This window comes from Neomonachus schauinslandi, chromosome 7 (assembly GCF_002201575.2).
Source record: "Neomonachus schauinslandi chromosome 7, ASM220157v2, whole genome shotgun sequence".
Classification (NCBI taxonomy): Eukaryota; Metazoa; Chordata; class Mammalia; order Carnivora; family Phocidae; genus Neomonachus; species Neomonachus schauinslandi.
In genome coordinates, this window is record NC_058409.1 from 70,287,420 (window position 1) to 70,307,868 (window position 20,449).

The following is a 20,449-nucleotide window of genomic DNA, read 5'->3' on the forward strand; positions in this document are numbered from 1 at the left end:
AAGGAAAGGAAAGGAAAGGAAAGGAAAGGAAAGGAAAGGAAAGGAAAGGAAAGGAAAGGAAAGGAAAAGAAAGAGGGGAGGGAATATAAAGGATCTAGAGTAATGCAGCAGTCTAGTTCTGTCATTTACATCTTCATTTGGTGGGCCAGCCTTTCTTATCCCACTGATTAAGAGGCTTCCTCCTTCCAACATATCTTCATTCCCCCAGCCCATCAACTCAATTCTAGCTTCACTTGTCGCCTTTCTTTGCAATGTGTCCTATGTCCTTTCTGTATTATCCTGTTTGTGTACAAATCACAGTTGTTGAGCTGTGAACTGTTGTGCTTTTGTTGCTACATACTCATGTTCTGTCATGTAGCCCCAGCTGAGCCTTCACCATTAACTTGACCATCTGGTCATTCTGGGGTTGACTGGCTGTCACATTCTTTTCAAGTGCTCTTTCAAACTGCCTCCTTTCTCCAGAGTCTCCTACCCTAACTTTTAACTCAACAGGTGACCTTTTCTCCAACTTTGCTGAAAGAAAGAAGCCACATGTACCTCCTCAACACCCACCTTTCCTCCCTGAATCTCACCATGGAATTCCATCCCTTCTCTTGTGCTCTTCTACCCACCTGTCTCTTTTGAGACCTTCTAGCACTCTTCTAGCTCTGTAAACCCAACTTTCCCTACTTGTTCCTTCTAAAATAGTGTTAGCTCCCCATGATGAAAACAAATCCCAAGTTCCTGCCAATGCCCTAAGTTCCTGTCCTTCCTCCCCTCCCCTTACAGAGTCAGACCATTCTGAAGGGCAGTCCTTGCAAGCTGCCGCTGGTGTACCCTGTGCTTTCTGTCACCACTCTAGGGAAACTACAAACACCAGGGTCATGACTGATTGAATCATCAATGTTCATGACTTTTTTCCTCAGTTCTCATCTTCCATGAGCATTTGCCATATTTATTCTAGTGTTACGTTTCTCAAAACTCTTGGTTCCCATAACAGCAACCCTTCTGATTCCCCTCCTACCACTCTTATGATTCCTTCTCAGCCATATGCTCTGTTCTTCATCCTGTCTTGCCCCTTAAATAGAGGCATTCTCCACAGAGCTGTCCTTGGCCCTTTTCCCCACACTCTAAACAGCCTCCGTTTCAGTAATTACTTTTATCTCTAATTAGTACTGTTCAAATTTAACTCTCTGGCCATAACCTCTTCTTTGAATTCCAGATTTATATTTCTAGTGTCTACTGGAATACCTCATTTGATGGCCTGGTGACATTTCAAACTCAACATGTTAGAACAGAAGCAATTTCTTCCCCTCTAAAATCTATCCCTACTCAGACTCTGTTCCATTTAATAACATGACAACCTTCCTGGGTGCCCATGACTGATCAATACCACTGCTGCTGCTAACAATAATGATAATACCACTCTAATAATATTATACTTATCAAATTTGTTCTGTGATATAGACATCATTCTAAGCTTTATACATATTTATTCATATTATTCATTTAATCCTTATAAGGCAGGAACTATCACTACCCCATTTTACGGATGAGGAAACAGAGGGATAGAGGTGAAGTACTTTGCCTAACATCACACAAAGACCTGGTTCCAGAACCAATACTCTTAACTATTATGCTACCCTGCTTCAAGAAATCTAAAGGGTTTTTTGGAGGCATTCATAAGAATGTGTTATAGATGAGTGTGGCTGGAAGGTGGTTCATTTGAGGTATGGGGGACTTGAAATCAAGTGGTGATTTTAGGAATGGAAAGGAGAGTGACAGGAACTCCCTGGAGCTCTGTGATGACGGGGCCCACACTCAACTCTGCATCATCTAAGGCACCACAGGCAATGACTGGGTCTCAGAGAACAGTGAATGGGGATAGGAACAAATTCTGTGCATTGGGAACAGAAAGCTCCTTTTTCTATTATACTGGCATAGTTAGATCCAATTCTGTTTCCATATGGGAGGTGTAAATGTTAGACAAGGGATCAGAAAGATATTGGCAAAGTGAAGATGATATGACAATCACGTTTATTTTACTAAGTACTATCCAGTATACAACATGGTTAGTTGGAATAGTTATGGGACTCTGTGATACCTGAATTGCTGTTTTCCACTCATACATATATAACTTTCTCTTCACTGAGTATTTAACCAAATGCTCACTATTTGTATACCATTGTGCATAATATGTGTTACACTCTTCAGTTTTTGTCACTAGAGTTTATAATGTTTTTGTGGAGACAGGACACATTAAAATGGAATAAGATCATGAATTAATATTTAATATGTAAATGTCATAAGAATGTGCCACAATGGTTTAAATCATGAGCTTTGGAGTCTAGATAGAAGTGAGTTCTAGCTTCAGTCTTTATCTGTGACTTTGGACATGTCCCTTAGCCTAGCACAGATGATAGAACCTATTTGATAGGGTTGTCATGAACAAGAAATGAGATGATGCATGTAAGGTACTCAGCACAGGGTGTGTAATTTCAAAAAAAAAAAAAATGGAAGGGAAAAAATAGATGAATATCAACTGAGGAGAACAAATACATGATTATATGTTTTGAAATACAGTTCACTATTGGCTAAAGAGTTAATTGACAGGATGCAGGGAGGGGAGCAGATTCCAGTTGTGTTTTAAAGGGTAAATGGGTCGTAAATAAGCAGAAAGGGCCTTTCATGTAGATAGCAAGGCAGAGCATATCCAGAATCTAAGAGGAAGGTACAAAGTAAGGAATAGTACACCTGCCCAATCTATGGAATTTTTATTACAGATTAGAGAGAACCATCGAAAGATGGTTTGAGTTTTTGCACCTTCGTGAGTAAAATACTATGCTACTGGTAGAAATCCATTAGCTACAAAAGGAAGCTATTTTGAGAGGAAGAATACAAGTTCAGATCGAAATATACGGAGTTTGGGCTTATGTTGAGACAACTTTCAATGTCCAAAAGGGTGGAAAGACACAACAGACTTGGGACAAAAGGCATAACCACAAAGGTTTAGCTCCTTGAGTAGAGGAATTAGGTCTCATTTCTCTTTGTACCCTTCAGAGCACATAGCATAGTGCTTTAAACGTTTCAAGTACATAATACTTGTTGCATGAAAGTAAAGATTTTGGAGTTATGCTCACTAAGGGATAGTTAAAATTGTGGGCATAGATTAGTTCTTTAAGAAAGAACAAAATTGGGCACCCGGATGGCTCAGTTGGTTAAGCGACTGCCTTCGGCTCAGGTCATGATCCTGGAGTCCCAGGATCGAGTCCCGCATGGGGCTCCCTGCTCAGCGGGGAGTCTGCTTCTCCCTCTGACCCTCCCCCCTCTCATGTGCTCTCTCTCTCTCATTCTCTCTCTCAAATAAATAAATAAAATCTTAAAAATATATATATATATAAAAAAAAAGAACAAAATTGGGAGATACCCAAACACTGGACACAAAAGATGAAAACTGAAGTGTTAGAGTAAAAAAAAAAAAAAAAAAAAAAAAAAACCTGAGCGCACAGGGAGACGGAAGAGGATATTAAATGGTGGTTTAGATAGCATTGAGCTAAATGCACTGAGAAGGTGGAAGATCCAGTGAGGTTATTAATGTCTTCGGGGAACAAGTTTAGTACAGTGTTATAAATGGAAGCCACGAAGGGAAGAATTAAGATTGAACAACAGAGGGGAGTAAATGGAGGCAACAGATGTAGAGCATGTCTGAGATTGATGGTGAAGGAAGGAAAAGAAATCTCACTATTTTCTTAAAATGTGTCCACATAGGATGCAAGAACAGACGTTTGTCATAGGTACACAAATATTTATTACATGCATGCATGCATGACTATGTGAACAAATGAATTAACTGAATGAATCATTCATCCTGAATATGAGAAAAATACCATATCTTGGTTCTTTTTTTCTTAATCAGAATATTTCCCCCCTCATTTCTGTGCTATGAGTATGTAACTAGATGCAAACACACTTACAGGTGACAACGCTGGTCAACCCTTATAAAATAAAAACTGATCTCTTTCTAGCATATTACTTTCACTTGTTATGGGAAAAGATTCACACAGGAAGTCCTATCGTTATGATTTAAATTGTGGGAAAAGAAATATTTAGAAATAAATACAAGGAATTTTAGTTCTCATATCAATTGTTTTAGTAGAAGCTATAACCCTTCCAAGTAGCTCCCATCTGGATAGTCTCTTGTATTAAAACTAATTGTTTTGTATGTTTGGAAAATGCACAATTTTATCATCATGGAGAAAAGTCTGTAAAATATCATTATAAAATAAAAAACAAACATGACTTATGGAAACAAACAAACAAAAAAACCCTGAAATCAGTAAGCATCTATTTACTTCATATAAATGAAAAACAAGTATCAAAATTTTAGCTATGGGTTTGCCTTTTTTTAATGCTATAAAATTCATGCTGAGTGGAGAAAACTCATGCTTGATACATTCAACTTATAGTATATTTTCAAGGTGAATTACTAAATCCTCAGACCCTGACCTTCTAATGAAGGCACTGAAGCAAGCACAGAGTTGGTGAAGAAAACCACAAAGATATAAAAATGCATAGATATATGATCAACTAGGGACAAATTTTGATGGAATTATCACCAGATCTCTACAGACAAGGTCTATATATCAAACATGCCTACCATAAGCTTTGATTCCATTAATTTCCTGAGAAAAGACATCAGGTAGAGTTCTGGATACCAGGTGTGTAAACATGGAGAGATTCTGATATTACGATATCTTTCGTGTAGAAACCCGAACACAACACAACCAGATGCAGGAGGGAGTTTCCATTGGGAAAGCTACCCACCCTTTTACTACTGTTACCATTATTTAAACGTTTAATGTAGGAGAAACTGAAGGCCAAAAAAGAACATGCTTGCACTTAATTTCAAGTGACAGCTAATACAGTGCATTAAAGGTGTAATACTATACACATGGTAGTTGTATATAAATAGTAACATTAAAAAGGGGTTACAACATCCCTAAGACATCCTAAGCCTAAAACACTTAAAAAGCACATTTGCAGCACAACTTATCTTAAATTATTTTAATTGGTTTCAAGATGACTTCAGATTAGTGATGGGCTTTGACTTTTTCTGATTATAAAAGAGAAACACAGATGAATGCTTTTTAGGCAGCCTAATATCATTCCCAGGTAGACTACCACCTGACCTGTGTTACTTAAATGCCATTAACTATCAATGAATGTTATGTTTATGTAAGTGTTTTATGTAAATTTTGTTTTCCTAAAGTTGTTAGTTCTCTTAATAAATATAGCTAATGCAAAAAAATTTGTTTTTGTTCTTTCTTTGCATTCATTATCCAGGAACTTTTTCAAAGAAAAAGGGGTGGGGGGAGGCAGAGTGACAGAGCTTGAATACTTAGCAACCATTTTACGGTTGAGAGTCTTTTTTTTTTTTTTTAATAGTATGAAAAATAATCCAGTTACATTCTTTAGCTCGATTACTTACAAATAACCTATCTGAAAAAAAAATCAAGTAAATCTGTCAGTTGTGGAAGTTTATTTTCCATGTGTTATCTAGAGATAAGCTAGCCTGTACTATTAGATTTCCACTGACATAATTGTGCATGAATTCTGATCTGATTTGGTATTACATGGTGCAAAAGGTGACACATTTTCTCTAATATAACCCATTAGAAAGGAAAGAAATTGCCAAAGTATGAAATCTGAGGACCTTGATTCAGAAACTATGTGACTTTGAGGTCAGCTCAGTGGAAAAAAAGAACTTGTTCAACTACCCCAGGCACTGAAGGTTGTGACAAGCAAGCCTAATATCCAGGGTGGTTACTCTGTTGGATAATCAATAAAATCTTACATTATCAGGCTGCAACAGCTGTATATTCGTGTATTATACTGCCTTGTACGTCTCCAAAATATTTTTGTATGTAATTGCAGAGAATATAGATGCTGTCCCCATTCCCAAATCATTGCTGATCAGAATACATGGTCAAGATACCGGAACCAGGAAATAGCATATATGTGCATAAGGTGCTGAATATTGATTTTAATATCCACATAATGCTTCCTCACTCCAGCAGAAAAACATCAGCTCCAGCGATCCTGGAAAAGAGTGTTGACTGAGCTACTTAGAGTTTGTACATCCAAAGTCTTAGAGATATTAGTGATCTTTTAAATCCTCTGAGAAAGGTCCTTGAACAAATTAGTAAAATACCAGATGTGAACTGTTGGCAATTTCAAATTACATTTTCTAAAAAGGAGAAACCCCTATGTTTTAAGAAGGAAGCATTCTGCCATCTCCTTTTCTCGCTTGACTTTCTATTTCTGACAGCCACTCAGAACAAGTACAGCCTGACTTCTAGGACACAGGACAGCGGCGTCTTGTCCTCCTTCATTGGTGGAGGACAATGGATGCCCATTATAGTTTGAAGAGGAATTTAAAAAGGATTTTTTATGACTCCTTGCTACCCACCAACTAGCTTCAATAGAGAGTTCAGCTAGATGGTGGAATTTCTGGACTGCATCCTTATCTATGGATAAAGCAGAAGAAGGGAGATTTAGGTAGCACTTTGAAGTTTTAGTGAAGTAGAGAATGACAATTCAGTTGGTCCTTTGTTGCTTCTCAACTTTTAAACCAAAAACAAAAAGTGATAGAGCTGGAAGTCCGGAATTGTGATGCCACCAGCTTTGCTTCTCTTTTTCAACATTCCTCTGGCTATTCGGGGTCTTTTCTGGTTCCATACAAATTTTAGGATTATTTGTTCCATTTCTTTGAAAAAAGTGGATGGTATTTTGATGGGGATTGCATTGAATGTGTAGCTTGCTCTAGGTAGCATTGACATCTTCACAATATTTGTTCTTCCAATCCATGAGCATGGAATGTTTTTCCATTTCTTTGTGTCTTCCTCAATTTCTTTCATGAGTATTTTATAGTTTTCTGAGTACAGATCCTTTGCCTCTTTGGTTAGATTTATTCCTAGGTATCTTATGGTTTTGGGTGCAATTGTAAATGGGATCGACTCCTTAATTTCTCTTTCTTCTATCTTGTGGTTGGTGTATAGGAATGCCACTGATTTCTGTGCATTGATTTTATATCCTGCCACTTTACTGAATTCCTGTATGAGTTCTAGCAGTTTTGGGCGGAGTCGAAGTAAGTCAAGCAGAGAAAGACATGTATCATATGACCTCACTGATATGAGGAATTCTTAATCTCAGGAAACAAACTGAGGGTTGCTGGAGTGGAGGATGGGGTGAGAGGGATGGGGTGGCTGGGTGATAGACACTGGGGAGGGTATGTGCTATGGTGAGCGCTGTGAATTGTGCAAGACTGTTGAATCACAGATCTGTACCTCTGAAACAAATAATGCAATATATGTTAAGAAAAAAAAAAAAAGAAGAAGAAGATAGCAGGAGGGGAAGAATGAAGGGGGGGAAATCGGAGGGGGAGACGAACCATGAGAGACGATGGACTCTGAAAAACAAACTGAGGGTTCTAGAGGGGAGGGGGGTAGGAGGATGGGTTAGCCTGGTGATGGGTATTAAAGAGGGCACGTTCTGCATGGAGCACTGGGTGTTATGCACAAACAATGAATCATGGAACACTACATCAAAAACGAATGATGTAATGTATGGTGATTAACATAACATTAAAAAATTTTCAAAAAAGTGAAATAAACATATAGGATAAGATTTGGATATACTTGGCAATTTGAAGGTGCTATGCTTGTTTAATTTTTGAGATAACCTAATCGAGTACTGTGTGCTGATAAACCTTAGATAAAAAGATATCCTCCAGTTAGGCAACAGGGTTCATATTCCTTAAAGCTACAGGACATCTATTAGAAGCTTTTCCTCTTTAGACATGGTGGCTGATTTTATTTTCCAAAGATGGCTGCATATCTCCCATCCCTTAGATTCTTATGCAATAGGACCCTGACACTCCTGATTAAGAGGTAGAACTGAATTCATCCTCTCCTGGAATCTGGGCTGGTCTTAGTGACTTGCTTGACCAACAGAACATGACAGAAGGGACATTCTGGGACTTCCAAGGTTATATCATAAGAAGCCTTGCAGTTCTGCTTGGTCTCTTGAAACACTCACTTTTGGATCACTTCTCCCTCTCAGAACTGAGCTGCCATGTTATGAGAAGCCAGCAACAACCTCCAGTTTTCTGACTGAGCCATCTTGAATGTCCAGCCTACATCCACCCTTAGAGGACCAAACCCCCAGACATCTGGCTAGACCCACAAAAGAGATTCAAGTAGGAACTGCCCAGGTGAGCCCATCAACCCATTGAATAATAAGGAATGGTAAATTATTGCTTTAGATCACTAAGTGTGTTTTTTTGGGGGGGGGGGTTATGGGGAGGCTGTTATACAAAAAATGGTGGACTTTGGGGCGCCTGGGTGGCTCAGTTGGTTAAGCGACTGCCTTCGGCTCAGGTCATGATCCTGGAGTCCCTGGATCGAGTCCCGCATCGGGCTCCCTGCTCGGCGGGGAGTCTGCTTCTCCCTCTGACCCTCCCCCCTCTCATGTGCTTGCTCTCTCTCATTCTCTCTCTCTCAAATAAATAAATAAAATCTTTTTAAAAAAAAGGTGGACTTTGGAGGCAGAGTAAAGTTTGGAGTTTGGTTGTTTCACTTCTTTTGTGACTTTGAGTGAGTTACTTTATGTCTCAGAGGTTTCAGTCTTTTCATTTCATTCGTTCATTTATTTATTTATTTATTTAAAGATTTTATTTGACAGAGAGAGACACAGCTAGAGAGGGAACACAAGCAGGGGGAGTGGGAGAGGGAGAAGCAGGTCTCCCGCTGAGCAGGGAGCCCGATGCGGGACTCGATCCCAGGACCCTGGGACCATGACCTGAGCCAAAGGCACACGCTTAACAACTGAACCATCCAGGCGCCCCCAGTCTTCTCATTTTAAAAAATAGTGACAAGAGAAGGGGCTTCTCAACTCACCTATGATCCTCCTGCATCATATTTTCCTTAAGACTCTTAGATCAAAGCCAGAATCAGCATGGTTACTATATGCCTTTCCCTCTGAACCAACTTCTGAGGTATCAAAAATATTCTGCCTCCTTTTACATGGATACTTCTTGCTTCCACATTGGATCTGTGTTTACTTAGTAAAAGCACACTGAATGGGGAAAAGGCACTGAATATGGACCTGTTGCCATCATTTTTCCAAATGCTCTCTCTCAAGACATAGTGCCCAGGGAGGAGAGGGATGGGTAGGCACAGATGACACTCTCTGTCCATAGAACGGGTGATGACTATGCAAAATTGCATACCAAGTGACCGAGGTGTCATCTCTAGGTGGGTCAACAGGCTTTGCTACAACATGACCAGGAAGGAAAGTTAATTAGAGGGTTTGTTTTCTGATCTCAGTTTCTTCATCATTAGGCAAGTTACCTCATTCCTAGACTTAGCTTCTTCTTAGATAAGTTAACTTGTTTTTAGGCTCAACTACTTTTCTATTTTAGTCACATTATCTGGTTTCTAATCTTAGCTACTTCCCCACTAGCCAAGTTAATCTTCCTGATACTGAAGCTTGGGAATGATACCTGATAAGCCAATAGGCAGAGTTATTGCGAACATTAAATTAAGGTACAGAAGGGGAGGTACTTTGAAACGTGTGAAGGCTACACAAATATAAGGATATCTCAACCAGGCATCTTATAGTCTTCCCTTATTCTATACAACATGAATTGTTTCAATAATCTTATTACATTTACTATTAAAACTATCTCTCAGATTTGTTTCTTTCTTATTATCATGATTGCTGTTTTAGCGCAGGCTGCCATTATTTCTTGTTGGGGCAACCATGGCACCTCCTAGCATATTTCTCTACTTAAAGCCTCATTTCCTTCTTATTCTATCGCCTGCCTCTTGCCAGAGTTTTCTTCTAAAAGCACAAATGTCATCATGACAATTCCCTATTTTAGAACTGCCTCTGATTCCTCACGGCTTGAAGATAATTCAGATTCCTTAGATGATGGCTAAAGCCTTCACAACCTTAAATTTACCTTCCCCAGTGTCATTGTCCTCCACATTATGCTCCTACTGTACCACATCCTCCTTGACTTTACAAATCACACTTCCTTGTACATTCTCATTCATCCCTCAAGACCTAAACTAAATGCCACCTCCTCTGTGCAACATTTGCTGCCAATTCTGTGAAGACGGTCATCTTTCTGTTTTTCCCAAACTCTTTTTAACTTTATTGTAACATTTTTCTCACCGTATTATAATTATTAGTTTACATAATCAAGGGTCCCACCAGGCAGTGACTCCTGAAAGGCCCATATTTATCTTTGTCTACCCAGTGTCTTGTCCTCACTATAAGCTTATGGGAAAAAGAAATCATTTTTTCAATGAGAGAGCCCTAACAGCAAAATGGTTCAACCTGTATCTGAGATTGGGCCTCAAGGGCTGCAGATAGATCTGTGCTTTTAGGAAGAAAAAAGTATTTTAGATTTTCCTGAGACCCTGATTAGTTTTATTTAAAAGCTCCTGTTTTATTTCAAATTATAACTGATTCACATTGATTCACACAGAGCAATATGGGATGAATGTTGTATCCATCAGCCTGGACTAAATTATGTTGCAGCAACAAAGACCTCAAAATCATAAAGGCTCCTAAGACCAAGGGTTGGGTTTATTTTTTGTTCATATTATGTGCCCTTCTGGGTTGGCTCCACATTATCTTTATTCTAGAACTCAAGCTAAAGAAGGATTTCCTATGTGGATAGTTACAGCTATGTTTCAGAAGGAAAAGAGAGATGGCAGAGCCGAGGATAGCTCTTGAGCTTTTGGCTGGGAAGTGGCATGGGTCAGCCAGAGTGAGTTACACGGCCATGCCTGAGATTGGTAGGCAGCGAGGAATATTTTGAACAGAGAGCAATCTGTTACCAAAGGTAAGGAGACAGGTAATATTGTTACCACCAGGTTTAGACCCCTAGCATAGTTTGCTATTGATAGGAATCTGAGAAAACACACCCTGCTAACATGGTTATAGCCATACATCTTTGTTTACTTTGAGTCTAGCTTAAGTTGGAAAATTTCAAAGGAAAAAAATAGTACCATGAGGTTTTCATATCTATTGATTTTCTATTAATTCTGGAGTGTGATGGAACACAGGAAGTGCAGGATTCTGGCCAATGGAAGCATGCAACCAATAACATTAAAGGGAGTAGCTCAGGCTGCCTATTCTGAAAATCTATTAGACATTGTGGATCTTTTCTTTTTTTTTTTTTTTTTTTAAAGTTTTTTTTTTTTTTGAGTGAGAGAAAAAAAGACAGAGAGCATGAGAGGGAGGAGGGTTTTTTTTTTTTCGGGCTCCCTGCTCAGCAGGGAGTCCGATGTGGGACTCGATCCCGGGACTCCGGGATCATGACCTGAGCCGAAGGCAGTCGCTTAACCAACTGAGCCACCCAGGCGCCCCCTGTGGATCTTTTCTTTTATATAAAAACATTTTGGTTATTAAAGATCGGGACTTTACCTGGCTTTGGATTTTCCCCAAGGGGAAAAAAAAAGACTTGTATTAAAATATTTTTTGTGTTCATCATACCACCAAGCAAAATCACCCATGTCACTGGAAATATTTTGGTGAAGCCACACATTTCTTCAAGTTGTATTCTCATCAATTGATGTCAACACTACAGAATTTCTGACATTTCTCTAATATCTCCCTTTTGCATGTAACGATACAAACCGATACCTCTATTTGCTTAGCCAACTCCTGTTGGCAAGTTCTTAAAATCAAAGAAGAATTCCTCCGTCGTGAACTTCTTTTAGAATCTGCAGAGTCAATGCCTTTAACATGGTGAAGAATTTCTTTGCCAAATAAATCTTCAGGCAGAATAAAAATCTTGGCACTCTGGGCTCCGATAGAGCATCTGTGATGCTTGGCAACACATCTGGTTCTGCTGCTTTGGTGAAGAAACATGCTCCTCATCTCAACATGCAGTGGTGTCAGCCAGTGTCAACGATTCTGCCAGGGATCCTGAAAAAATTGTGTCTATTTCTACAAATGCTGTCAACCTCTTGAGAGCCAGGACTGACACACTATTTCAAGAGGTTTTGTCAAGAAATGGGAGTCTAAGAGTAAGTTCATTGCTGCAATATAGACGTTAACTAGCTTTCCAGAGGTCCTGTCTTGAAACATGTGATTGGCTTTCAAATACAAGTTCTGCTTTTCTGAAGCAAAGGAAATCCAATGATTAGAATAAAGCAACAGGAAAGAGTCCATTCATAGTTTGTTTTACTTGATGGCTATTCTTGCCAAATTATCCAACTACATCTTCCTATTTCAATTCTTTTCGTTCTACTGCCATGCTGGAAGGGCATGTTGGGGGCATTTATCTACACATTCCAAGGCTGAAGAAATGCTTCTGGAAACTGGAATGAGGAGTGACAAATCTTTCCATTTGTTTACAGGTAGAAACCCACAGACAGTTGGAATCGTTAGATAACTTTTTAAAAGCGAATTCTGTCTCCAATGACCTCACGGAACTGTGAACATCTTTTTTTTTTTTTTACTTATTTTATTTTTTATTTTATTTTTATTCTTATGTTAATCCCCATACATTACATCATTAGTTTTAGATGAAGTGTTCCAGGATTCATTGTTTGTGCATAACACCCAGTGCTCCGTGCAGAATGTGCCCTCCTCAATACCCACCACTAGGCTAACCCATCCTCCCACCCCCCTCCCCTCTAGAACCCTGTTTGTTTTTCAGAGTCCATCGTCTCTCATGGTTTTTTTTTTTTATTAATGTTGCAAACGTGTTAAGAGATGATCTCCTCAGCACAAAAGAATACGAATTCAACAAGGACTTTGGAGAACTGGAGAAATTCCTCTGTGCTTAACCTTCACCTAATAAAGCCACGGCAAGCTCCCATTCTGTTTGCTACTGTTTTCTCTTGCCAAGTCAATGTTTTAAGCAAGTACTCTGCCATGCAACTGAAAAGTCATCGTCAAACAGATGTCAAAAATAACAAGCCTATTGTTGTGTCAAAAACCACTCCATAATTTCAATATCAAAGCCAAACATCAGCCTTCTTGTAGAAGCTTACTTCTGAGCTGAACTAAACTTTATTTTTACTTGGAAAATTTGCATTTATCTCAGGTGTTTGAGGAAAATAGGCATTAATGTCAAGACGAAGGTAGTGAGCCACAGAGATATGACTTAATAAAGAAACTTTATAGTCTCTGTAAAATAATTCTATTTCCATTGCAATCAAAAAGGCATGAAAAAGTTTTTTGTATGTTTATGTGTTTTTTTGTTTTGTTTTGTTTTTCCTGGGGAAAAAGTCTACAACTTTCTTCAGATTTTCAAAAGGTCTGTGACCTGAGTAGGGCTAATACCCTCTGCCCTGGCGCTTTATTGAGTGAAATATTTTGAGGAATAGAATGAATGTTCTGAAGAAGTGAAATTCTGTGGAGAAAGCAAGTTAACCATGACTTGGTGCTGCACTCACCAATGAAGAATACAGGCTCCTAAACAGGAAAGCAATCAAGAGCACAGACATGGGTACAAACCCACTCTTATTTCTGGACAAGGTTTTCTGAATAAAAACTAAGGCAATTTGGATAAAAATATTTGCTTTGTTATACTGTTCCTAGTTTCCATAGTGAATGAAAAACTGTGCAGCCATATTCATACAGAAAAGTAGGATTAATAAGGAAAAAATTAGGAGCTCAGATCTTGTGCTTTAAAAGGTACTATTATTTTAGAAGTGTGGAAAATGCAGTCGGAAGGCACCTGTATGAGTTTCTATTGCTGCTATAATGGATAAACCTAGTGGCTTAAACAACACAAATTTATTAACTTACAGTTCTGCAGTCTAGAAGTCAGAAATGCATCTCAGCGGGCTAAAATCAAGATGTGGGCAGGGCTGTATTTTTTTCTGGAAGCTCTACGGGAGAATCCATTTCCTTGCTCTTTCCAGCTTCTAAAGGCTACCCACATTTCTTGGTTTGTGGCCACCTTCCTCCATCTTTAAGGCCCGGATAGCAGCTCAACCCTCTAACCCCACCCTGCTCCCCATCAGTTTGTTGTGTTAATGCCAGGGCTCTGGCCTTGACTCCATCCGGCCCCACACTGGGTGCTGTATAGCTGCTCCTTCTGCTGCTGTTTCTTGGTCTTTAGCTTCTCCTAGTGCTTGGTACAGGGCGTGCACCCTTTCTTGGACTGCAGAACTTCCTGAGGTTCTCCTTCTGAGTCCAGTGAATGATCGTGAGAACAAGGGTGAGGGGCTTGTAGACAGCTCAGATCTTGGAGACCTTGGACCCTGCACTGCCCATCATGCTGGTGACTTGCACCTGGAGGACCTCTACCTTCAGGCCCTCCAGATGTCTCAGCAGCTTTCCCTTCTGGCCAGGAAGGTCCCCAGTGCTGGTCTGGGCCATAGCTGTGCAAGTGGTGGCCACTTTGATGGCCCCTTAGACTTGTAAGGACACTTACTATTATATCGGGTGCACTCAGATAATCCAGCATAATCCTCCTATTATAAGGTCAGCTGATTAGCAACCTTCACCTCAAGGGCTACCTCAGCGCCTCTTTGCCATGTAGTGTAATAGAGGTTCCAGGGATTAGGATGAGAACACCTTTGAGGGGTTATTATTCTGCCCACCATATCACGGCTTAGCTGGGATAGTGGGAAAGGGCTGAAAGTACAGGAAAACAGTGTAAAGAACTGGAAACTTGGAAGTAAAGAGCTCCTAGCTGGGATGGATGATACTCCCTGATTATGCTACCAGAATACCTGAAGATCAGGTCTAAGGTAATTTGTATCTGTTCTTTGATATTTATTCTCCCGGAAAACTTAGTTTTTAGGAATGGTAAAGATGCCAAACTTGGAAAACCTGACTGTCAGCCCTGGCTCTACCACTTATTGTCTATATCACCTTTGGCAATGCACCTATGTTTGCCTGAAGCACAATTTCCCCATTTTAAAATAAATTGGCACTAGTGGGTCCAGATGATTGTCGTAGGCAGAATTCTAAGATGACTGCCAAGATTCCCACTTCCTGTTAATATAATCCCCTCCCCTTGTATGTGACGGGAATTAAGAATACAATGGAATGGTCATCCCATGATTAGGTTATGTTACGTGGCACAGTGGACTTTAAGAAAGGATTACCTTTCGTGGGCCTGACCTAATCAGATGAACCCTTAAGAGGGACTAGGCTCTTCCTGAAGAAAGAGCGTTCACGTGTGAGACAGATTTGACAGAAGGGAGATTCTCCACTGATGGATATAAAGATGGAAGGGACCATGGAAAGTGACCGCTAGGAGTGAAAAGCCAACAAGAAAAACAAGGGCTTCAGTCCTCCCAATACAAGGAACTGAATTCTACCAACAGCCCAAGTGAGCTTGGAAGTGGATTCTTCTGCAGAGCCTCAGATGAGAACTCAGCCTGACGGATGCCTTAAGTGTTAGACTCTGAGCAGAGAATCCAGTTGAGCCATGCCCACACTTCTGACCTACCCACGGAGAGCTAATACATATGGTTTGTTTTAAGCCTTCGAGTTTGTGGCCATTTGTTATGCAGTAGTAGGAAACCAATTAACTAATATAATGCTATTGCAGTTAAATGTGAGTTAAGATTTCTTTTTAAGAATTTTTTTTCTTGACTCCTCTTTCCCTGCCTTTCTCCAAAGCTTTGATCTGCTGCCCCACCATGTAATTATTTCATTGAATATAACCAGAAAATGCCATTTTGTCAGATTAAAATCTTCTCTCCTATCACATATTAGAGTTATCTCCTTCCCCCCATGCTTGATTTGAGATACAGAGACGTATGCATCTTGGGTATATTATATACATGTTTAGGGCTGGAGAATCAAACCAGATAACACAGATTTTGAGAATTAAAGCAAACAATCTGCACATTTTGAATTAACTCAGATATGTTTCACTCATTGCATCTAGTTATCTTGAAACACAATAACATTGACCTAATGGCTGAAGAAAAAGGAGAACCAATGTAAGCATAAATGCCTGAACATTTTAATATCTTTTATCAATAAACATTAGTAGTATGCCATGCATTTGAATCCATGCTTATCCTGAGGAAAACCTGCATTCTATCTTCTGCTTCCTGATACTGCAGCTGGATCCCATTACAAGGGTAGGACACACCATGAGAAGCATGCCTAAACTTTCTAAGCTACAAAACTAAAGCTGATCTTCATTAATTAGATGTCTAGATTATGCAGATTGACCACTGTATTACCATAAATAACATGGTCAGGAACACTATTATATGGCTTAGTGATAGCTCCACCTGGGTCATTTGGCTAAGCCTTATTTACGAAGACATTCTATTAACCACAAAGGCAGGATTTGATGTCAGGTCAAAAATCAGATCAAACTGTGACTTTGTGGTTGACGGCAGAGAGAATGCTCTACAACAAAGGGAATTGAGAACCCAGGGTGATGTCTTCCTAACACTGGATTCAGGAGAAATTTCATCGCCAGCACACCTTCACAGAGTGCAGTATACTACATAATGCAGATAAGTGAAAATATTAACAGGCCAATGATTCATAACTAAGACCCACCATTTAAAATCCATATTCTCTGCCTTTGTGAAAACCATGGAACTGGATGAAGAGAGAAGCCACCTAATTTTAGATTAAAGCCAATGTGGACAATGGATTCTTGGATGAAGGCAAAGTCTGAGCATCACATGCCCTCACCTGAATAATGATCAGCTGTTTTAATAAAAAGGGAGAACACACGACAAAAAGGCCATGGTGTGGAACAGCTTCAAGATCTGGGGATCCAGGTGAATCATGACTTAGCTTTTATCAACTTTAACCAAAGTCTTCCCAGGTGCTAAAGTCAGCACTAAGGAAAAGCTCTCACACGACTGTTAATGCAGAGTAATTGTAATCTTTGTCTGCTTCACCCTTCTGGACCTGTGTCTTTGCCATCTACATAATGATGTGGAGGGAAAGCACTTCGAGCCGAAATGAAATAAACGACGTCAGTTTATGCCCACACGGACCTTGTCAAGTAGCCAATGACTTGCCCTTTCACTGTGAGTGACTAATATCAATGCTGGCTCTAAAGAAAGACACTTTTCATAATCGCCCAACAATCTGCTAAGTGAAAACATATGGAGAGGCTTAGGCAAAGCCTGCCAGGGGTCTTTGCTGAATGGAAAACAGGTGCTCTCATTCTGTGCCACGTAATACCCCATTTACCCCAAAGTCCAAAGGTTAGAGGACTAATAGCTGCCTTGTGGCAATCAGGGAAAGCCAAGAAACTAGCCCTGGTGAAACATCTGGGACATATTTTACATACTTGCAACATATGCTTCAGGTTCAATTAAAGTGAGGCTTTGGCACATTTATTAATCTTTTTACTTTTATCCTATAAGAGGACTCACTGACCTGACCCCACTATTATACCATATGAGAAAACAGAGAAATAATGAGAGCTAGAGGTCAGTACCTGCTCATATGGCAAAAAACACATTTGTTTTCTCCTGAAATTCCATTACCCATGACTCTATATACAAACTTTAAACAGAGGAACCAATGAATTTTTTAAAGTAGGAAATTACCCTTCTCCCACTCAGACACACTGATAGCCAGGACTTACAACCTTTACCACTCTGACAGCCAGTCCAGAGACAGCGGCTGCTAAATGGAAACTCGAAGGATCCTTTCATATTTCCATTTCTTATAGGAAAAACTTTGTATTTTAACACATCCACTCTAGGATTCTTCTATTATGCAAGCCCCTAAAAGTCTTTTGTAAATTATTATATTTGAGATTTTCTTTTTTGTTCAGATATGATTTTTATGCTATCAATTGCATTATGAGTAGAAAAGAAAAGCCTCCTTATATATCACTTGAATAAAGGCTTGGATTTATGAAAATCAGCTCACCATCTTTTCATATGGAAAACACACTGTTTGTCAGCATCCTGCGCACAAGAATACAGTTGAATTCACACAGTAATTTAAGCACTCACTTTCAATCAACTTTGGTAACTAGATCTGAAAATGTGTTAGAACCTGGGTGTCAGTTTCAGACACCTCAACACTAGATTACAATAGATGCCACTCCAGAGCCTTCGTGCTGTTTCCACCTGGCATGTTCCACTTGACATCTAGGTTTTGGTGAGCTGGTTAACCAGGTGTGTTATTCGCTTCCCATTCCTAACATCTTCTCTATTACAAAAATGACCATCAAGGGGAGATGAGTGGTTTGGAGTATCAACAAACTGGCTAAAAAAAAAAAAAAAAAAATACAGGTTGACTTCAAGCAGGGACACTGAAGTACTAGACTTCACTAAGGGTTTCCATTTCTTAACATTTCGGAGGGAACGCCTGCTGCTGGAATGAATCTTTATGGTGGCTTTAATAATAAAGCAGCAACAAGCAAGGGAAAATGGCCATAAATGGATGGCAGCTCAGTGTTTATCAGCAGAAAAATGATGATTCAGAGCTGGCATGTTGAGTTAAAATACAAGCTCTCTACAGCTCTACAACTGACCTTAACAATAAATCATATCATTTATTGCCAGAAGTGTATGTTCATGTTATTTAACATTAAAAACAAGCATATATGTGTTTTTGTAGAAAGGAGATTTTGTTAGTGTATATTTGATGATGTCGCTAATGACTAAATGATGTACAGAAGAAAAATTTCACCTAAAAGCTCTATCAATTTCAAAATGTTTGGAATGGCATTAGAAGGGGGAAGGTGTGTATGTGTATGTCTATGTTTTTATTTTCCTTGTAGCATTGAATATTAGTCAAGAAAAAAATCATTTGGGAGTTTGACTAATCACTGTGAATTTTTTTTTTTTTTTTTTTACATTTCTAAAGCTTGCTTCCAACATGCAAATTCCTATACCAGGATATAACTGTACATCTCTACTAGAATCAAAGGTCAAGGGCATAAATTAAGATACACTGTTGTTCTCCTTTATTAAAAAGAATTCACTGCTTTACTCTAACAGAACTCAGATTCCAGTGAAGGTCAAAATCTGGTTTTATATGCTAACTAATTTGGAAGTAATGAATGATATTCTCTCTTCCCTCCCAATCTCACTCTAGCACTTTTTAGATTTTTTATCTAGAAATGCCCAAGGATTTTGATAAACCAGCATCGCTCTCCTCCTTGCCATAAAAAGCCTTTCTTCTGACCCCAGACACCGCTACAGTGGTGCAAAATCACTCTAATTCATCCCTCCAGTTGTCCCCTCTTCCCAGGGGACAACCATCCCAAGAAATCCCCAAAACTAGCTATTTGTTTGTTTTTGTTTGTTTGTTTGTTTACTGTGGTCACCATTCCCATGCCAACCAGCAATCGGAAAATAATCTCAACAGGCTTTCCTGACCAACGAGCCACAGAGCCATTCCAAGTCAAGTCTAGGCAAGGGCTGTGAGCACTGGGATTATTTAAATGCCCTCCGGAGCCCTCCCCACATACGTGTGTTCTTTTGCTGAGCAATTCCTTGAAAATTACAGATGACAATATCCATGTTCAACTTAAGCAGGCTGCTCTTTTTTTTCCCCCTTCTCCCTTCCTCCAAAGTGTAGCCTGATTTGTAATACTCAAGCTAGGACAAATTTTTGCCCTTCAAAAACAGTTGTCACTGCTGTTATCTTCACGAGAGCTATCAAGTTCCAGACAAGCTGAATTATTTTTTTTTTTGTTCCTGGCAGAAAAATATTTGACCCAGCTCTGGACGAAAGCGAAGAGGATTTATAGCCCTCTCTCCTTCTTTGCAACATGCAGTGGCATTGTTAGGATGATAAACAGCACTGTCCAATTTTCTGGACTCAAACACTTCAACTCCTTTTTTAACTGTCTGTAAAAACAGTGTCATGTCTACATTTCCCCATCCCCTGGTACCCAAGTGCCGGGAAAGATAATTACCTTGTCATCTTTGTCATCTTCTTCTTCCTCGTCCTCCAGCATGTCCTCCACTACCTGCAGACAGAAACAGAAGTCATCCTCGTGCTCTTCAAGGAGAGAATTTTGTTCTGTCATTTTGAACCTTTTGGAAATGAAAACTTTATTAACATTTGAAACAGACGCACAGAGAGGGAACATTTCATCTAGAGACAGGGATTAGGAAAATGCGATGCCTTTAATTGATTAAAACCAGGGAACTGAATTCCAGTCAGGGGAACCCTATTTGTGTGAAATGTTCTGTGACAACTTAAAGAATCTGAAATATGCATCAGGTAAACTAGCATTAATTTGAGAGATGCTTTAAATCAGGAGACTTCCTTTTTACCTGCTCCACTGTCTGCATTAATCAGACACTTTAAGTTTGGAATCAGATAACTAAGCAGAAAACAGCTCTGCTATTTCTAATTTACTTTTTACCAAACTCTAAGGTAAAGTATACTACCTGTTCATTGATTTATGCTGGTGCTTTATGGCATAAAGCTAATAGCTTTCGTGGCTCAAATTTTACTTAATTTTTTTATT

The 20,449-nt window shown here is 39.4% G+C and overlaps 1 protein-coding gene across 1 annotated transcript in view; it reads right to left on the minus strand.

Annotated features, from left to right (window-relative positions):
* MCTP1 (multiple C2 and transmembrane domain containing 1) overlaps positions 1 to 20,449 on the minus strand; it is a 512,403-nt gene that overhangs the window by 53,536 nt on the left and 438,418 nt on the right. Inside the window, exon 16 of the mRNA XM_044916766.1 lies at positions 19,889 to 19,942. Coding sequence (XP_044772701.1) covers positions 19,889 to 19,942 — 54 coding nt within the window. The remainder of the gene's footprint in view (positions 1 to 19,888; positions 19,943 to 20,449) is intronic.